The 6,000-nt window shown below is 46.4% G+C and overlaps 1 protein-coding gene across 5 annotated transcripts in view; it reads left to right on the top strand.

Moving 5' to 3' along the window:
- LOC100765785 (E3 ubiquitin-protein ligase TRIM9) overlaps positions 1-5,430 on the top strand; it is a 99,796-nt gene extending 94,366 nt beyond the window's left edge. For 3 of the 5 annotated variants that reach the window (XM_035445277.1, XM_035445278.1, XM_035445280.1), the window contains 3 exons: positions 570-819; positions 3,472-3,634; positions 5,368-5,430. In XM_035445277.1, coding sequence (XP_035301168.1) covers positions 570-819; positions 3,472-3,634; positions 5,368-5,430 — 476 coding nt within the window. Of the gene's footprint in view, positions 1-569; positions 874-3,471; positions 3,635-5,367 lie in introns of all 5 variants that reach the window. The other 2 variants (XM_035445276.1, XM_027418193.2) reach the window with 1 other exon arrangement.
- The last annotated feature ends 570 nt before the right edge of the window (positions 5,431-6,000 follow it).

Genomic DNA, 6,000 nt, shown 5'->3' on the forward strand with positions numbered 1-6,000 from the left:
TCTACAAATTACAAAGGAAGCAATCTGTCCTACACCCAAGTCACAGTTGTACATGAAAATTAGTTCATGTTGCTTTGCAGCTTCAAGGCTTGTGTGAGCAGGTGTGAAAGCCTATACGAAGTTTTCCATACTTCGCCTACTCGTATTTCCTGATTTCACTCAGTGTGTCTTATCCCTCCTCCATCCAGGATTATAGACCTAGCCTCCCTGCCTCAGGGTTACACAGGCATCCTAGCACACCCCCTCACCCTTTATGTCTCTGGTACACTATTCTGCCAGTCACCAGGTGAAGGGACTTGATGCCACTTCACTCCTGGATCAACTGGTTGGGAGTGCACTCTAAGCCAGGTAAACCCTGCTGAATGGGTCATGTGCCCTCTGTCCACTCCTGGTGCAGAGTATCAACTCCCAGGATGTGCCCCATCTGTTCCCTTATGGTGACACTGGCCCCAAACACCTCCTTCCTGCATGGCAGCATGAAAACGTGACACCACGTGCCACACTGCCCAAAAGCATGCTACAATCCTTGAGGCCATCCTAATAACTCACTTCCCTTCTGTTGTTTTCAGTGGCTTGGTTTGCTTTTGACCCTGGCTCGGCACACTCGGACATCATCCTCTCCAATGACAACCTGACAGTGACCTGCAGTAGCTACGATGACCGGGTGGTGCTGGGGAAAACTGGTTTCTCCAAGGGCGTCCACTACTGGGAGCTAACCATAGATCGCTATGACAACCACCCTGATCCAGCATTTGGCGTGGCTCGCATCGATGTCATGAAGGATGTGATGTTAGGAAAGGACGACAAAGCTTGGGCAATGTATGTGGACAATAACCGGAGCTGGTTCATGCACAACAACTCGCACACCAACAGGTACCCTGCAGCCCCACACCAAGCCTTCTTCATGGTGGCTTGGGGTCAAGAGGGAGAGCCCTAGTTCAACAGCCTATTACACAGACAGCATTAGGAAGCAGGGCATGTGGTCTTCATCTCTTAGCTGTGGTCCACTCTCCTGCTTTCCACATTGCATAGAGGAAGAGTTGTATTCCTTCTCCTTGGCTCTTTATTGTTAAATTCCACCCAGGGCTACAAAAGACAACCCCCAGGTGTATCCATTATAGACAAATAACCCAGGTTCTAAAGCCCAGACCTGGAACTTACCAGCAAAGTTCGGGCCAAGGTACTTCATTTTTTCTGAATCCTGGTTTGTCAATCCTCCAAATTCATATAATCATGTTTCCATGCAGGAGTGGTCTGAAGAGTACATGAGATGATTTGCAGAAATGCCTCACATTGGAAGTACCTGGGAATAGAAGCCATTGTTCTTTTGTCATTATCACCAGTACTGTTTCTCAGAATAGAAGCCATTAACTAAACTTGGTGGTAGGGATGCCCTTGTGGATAGCTTTAAACTTGAACACCTCACTTGTTATTGTATGCATCACAACACCCAGGTTGCTGAAGAAAGATGATACAGTAGCTCCTTAAGAAATGTCCTCTACCACCAAAGTATAGACAGTTTTAACTTAATACATCATTTCCTTTCCCATTTGTTTGTGTTCTCTTCAGAAGTGTTTCTTCTATTTTCTGGACCAAAGGTGTCTTTTCATGGACACTGGTCTGTCTTAGTCTCAAGCACTGCCCCAGGATACATTCTCTTTGGAGTTTCTGGAAAAAAGAAAAAAACTACCCATTGTGTTCAGTGAGATCAAAGGAAGAGCTGTCCCAGCAGGGACAGAATAATAACTTCTCTATTTCGGCTTCTCCGGCAGCTAGCCACTGACCCTTTGACAGCCAGTAGACTCCTAGCGCTTCCTGGCCCTCAGACACACTCTGTCCAGCTCCATACGTGTATATCTTGCTGGTTACCCCTTGAAGTGAACACAACAAAGAGTTTATATCTTGATATCAAATCTGACAGGATATAGACAGCAGCTATTTTCAGTGATTGACATTTGGGGGAACTCTGTCACTAGATTCCTGATACCATCACCCATGCACTTGTTTAGACCCATGATTTTGGAGTAACGGACTAAATAAGATCAGCACATCACACGATGCAGAAAAGCACATTTCAGAAGCTGAACACATCTGCTTGCATGCAAGCTGCATGTCCCTTGTGCTGTTGCTGACGAATTTGTCAATGTAGTCTGTAAGCCTGTCTGTGGCAGTTTCCAGTCTGTCTTCTGCATGCAGGAGAAAAGAGTGAAGCCGGGTAACATTTCTGTGCCCTGCTGAGATGAAGTTCAGTGTTGCTAGGTCTCGAACTCAGGAGGGAAGAGAGGTGTGGCCATCCCTATCTAAATGTCCTTCTGTGAAATCATCAGTGCAGCAGAAGGCATAGTTCTTTGTAGGATGACATCTGAACTTGGGTTCCTGGAAATCACTGTATTCCCTGTAGTATGTCTCAGGGAAGCATCTCCTTCGATGCTGTCATTTTTACAGAAAGACTCTAATGCCTTCTTTCTAATTCAACATGCCCAAAGACTAGCATCTTTCCAGAGTGTGTTTCACCACTGAATGGGAAACAAAAGGCTCTGAGTCTGGTAGCCCATGCATATGTTCCGGGCTCCAACTAAGTAAACGCTCTTTTATTTTGACTTTCAGATTACGTCATTCTGTATTACATGCTGTTACATTCACACCATTTATGCAAAATCTAAAATGCAGCTGATGTGCTGGAGTAGCTGAAAGGCTACTTTGGCCCAGGCTTCTGTAGTCAGTTTTCTCCTGTTACAGCTCAGATTCCATGTGTACCAGTTCACTCTCAGCAAGGCACAGTAAATAAGGGACTTCGAGGAGGGGTGGCTGCCTCCACAGGGAAGTGGAAATTTCGGGGGAGCAAAAAATCTAAATCAGCTGGGGGTTGGTGGTGCATGCCTTTAATCCCAGCACTGGGAAGGCAGAGACAGGTGGATCTCTGTGAGTTCAAGGCCAGCCTGGTCTACAGAGCGAGTTCCAGGACAGGCTCCAAAGCAATACAGAGAAACCCTGTCTCGAAAAAAAAATCTAAATCATATTTTCATATGCAAAGCAAGGATACACCAAATATAAATAGTATATAGTGTATCTAAGGCTTTAAAGTTTTATGTTCAAAAAAAAAAAGTGCAAAAAAAGCTGAGCTGGGGGGAAAATGTAAACAGGTTACAAAATCCTGGTTTGGCAAGGCCTGGTGGGACGGGCCTATAGTCCTATCTACCTGGGAAGTTGCAGCAGGAGGATTGCCAAGTTTCAGGCTTGCCTGGGCTGTGGTGGAAGTTCAAGGCCAGCCTGGACAATTTGATAAGACCCTGTCTCAAAAAGTAAAAAGAGAACTGGGGATAAATGCAGCGGCAGAGCACTTGCCCTAGGGTCAATCCCCGGTACCAAATATCAAAAGCAAAAATAAAGAAAAGTTCGACAAACCGACAGGGGGAGATTTAAGAATGGCAATGAGCTAATGAGACTCCATTTTTCTTCCTTTTCCCACAGAACTGAAGGAGGGATCACAAAAGGGGCCACCATTGGAGTCCTCCTCGACTTAAATAGGAAAACGTTAACATTTTTCATCAACAATGAGCAGCAAGGGCCCATCGCATTTGAGAACGTGGAGGGCCTGTTCTTTCCTGCTGTCAGCCTGAACAGAAATGTGCAGGTGAGCACCAGGGCCCTGGGACTAAGGGCAGCTTCCTCAGGTTGCTGCTTCAAAGTCTGCCCAGGGCAGTAAAATCCTCAGAACTCCAAGAGGGAAGCTGATCCGAGGTGCAGACTGCACACCAGCGGACCCCTTCTCATGCCCTTGCCACCCACGCACAGGAAACACAGGCCTCCTTTCCCCTTCCCTACATGCTTTGTTCTAGTTTCATCTCTAACTAGAGCTGAATGTCTTCAACAGAGTGACATGAAAGCCAATGAGATGACTCCTAGGGAGCACCAGGAATGCCCGAGAAAAGCAAACATTAGACCCTTATCAGAAGGCGGGAGAGGCTTCACTCTCCTTCACTCTGCCTTGCACTGTTGGCTGGGAAGCACAGTTACTCTCAATTTCCTATAGATACAAAACAACAGGTTCTTCTCACTCCTTTACTCAACAGGGCCCCTGTAATATGCCAGCTCTGTTGTAAATATTTGATAGTCATCAGTGAGAGAGAAAATAAACAGATACAAATCTTACCCTCCCTAAGCTTATATTCCAGTTACCACTATTAAGCAAGGTGGCCAGTGGGCTGGCCTTGTTGTGGTCACTGCTGATCTGAATCCTGAAGGAAGAAGGTGGTAGGCTGGGTAGAGGTTCCCAAACTTACAAGTTTCTAAGGCACGAGGTTGGGCAGAGAACAGCAAAGAGGCTAGTGGGCTGGGGCAGGGAGCAGTAGAGGGGAGTTGCAAAGCTTGCAAGGAGTGTGGGTGGTCCTGCCGACCACTGTTAGAATCCAGGACTTCACAGCCCTCCTGAGTTGGTCCTCCCATTACCTGACATACACCTCACTAGCCTTGAAATAGGACTTGAAAACAAAATCCTGTAGACGATTCATACCTCCACCTACAGCCACAGCCTTGAAACTCTTTTACATCAATTACAGTCTATGAGGATATGCAGTAAAACTGTTTACAACCCAGCAACCCCTGCCTTCTGGCTTTCTGCAAGTAGGTGGGACTGTCTGGGGATGAAATTTAACTCTTCAGAGGCCAGCCTGACATCAGAAGACAGAAAGCTTAAACTGCCGTAGAAGTGAATATAAGAAAAAACTCATTGTAAATATTCTACCTTTTCAGACATTTCCCTTCCAAAGACTACCACTCTAGTCATGCTTCAGGCTTTCAAGGATGTTACAGCATCTTTAAACAAAGACTCTTGACAGGGATGGTATGGACAAGAAGGAGAAAGTGGCAGTTTTTATGAGATGCTTCTAGTCTTTTCCCATAGCTATTCAGCATAATTTGAGATTGCCTAGAAATTGGCACAACAGCATAAGTGCCATGTTTCTTCTGTTAAAAATCCTTTGTTCAATCCCAGAAAGATTTGTCCATAACTGGAACTCATGAACAAGCTAATATATTCTTTGTCCATAGACTTGGGCCGTGGTCACTTTGTGTAGGCCAAAGGCTTCACTACCTACACACAAGTGCCTTGTCTTCAGTCAAAAGAAATGCAGTCTCCCAGAATACTTTTAAAGAAGTAGGGATTGTGTCTCCTGGGTTTGGAGGCCCACCATCGTTGCCCGGCTCTTACTGCAGCTGGAATCCCGCTAGAAGTCCCTTTAATGTCTTTAGGATAGATGTTCAAGAGAAGTGAATGGGCCCTTATCGAATTGAGGGCACACAACCCCGCACTGTGATTAGATCAATGTAAGCACAGCGTCCTGCATAGCTCACAGTCTCATTCCCCAGGTCACGCTCCACACTGGGCTTCCGGTCCCCGACTTCTACTCCAGCAGAGCTTCCATAGCCTAAGGGTATGCTGCGGAAGGCACTAGCTGTCCAAGAGGGACAGCATGGAGCCACCAGCCTCGGTAGAAGACAGAGGAGAGGAGCTGGTCCTCTGCCATCTCCGCCCCTACAGCGCCACCCTATCCCGTCAGCCTCTCCGCATCACTTCACCTACGCTCCTTCCTCATCCAGACGTCCTAACCCGCAGAGGACCTCAGCCGCCCACCAGTTCCCTTTGTTTCACATGTTGCTTTTCTTTAATTTAGGGTTCGGGGTTTTGGCTTTTTTGGTTTTGTTTTGTTTTGTTTGTAGACTGAGTTTGTTTTGTTTCTTTTCTGATCATGTTTTGCTGACTTACCTAACTGGCACTGCCAAGAGAAAATTCTCCTGGAAACTTTTTTTTTAAGCTTTTGGTCTCACAAAGATGTTGTAGGGAGAGCAGGTAGGAAAAAGGTTGAATTTAGAGTTGGCCATTTGACTCCTAGAATGCTCTTGCCCTGTTTCTTGTCAAGCAACGTCAGCTCTTCATGGCTCCTTCTTGGGAGGTAGGCAGAGTGTACCTGGCACCCAGAAGTCATACTCTACCCTGAAGCA

Source organism: Cricetulus griseus, chromosome 5 (assembly GCF_003668045.3).
Source record: "Cricetulus griseus strain 17A/GY chromosome 5, alternate assembly CriGri-PICRH-1.0, whole genome shotgun sequence".
NCBI lineage: Eukaryota > Metazoa > Chordata > Mammalia > Rodentia > Cricetidae > Cricetulus > Cricetulus griseus.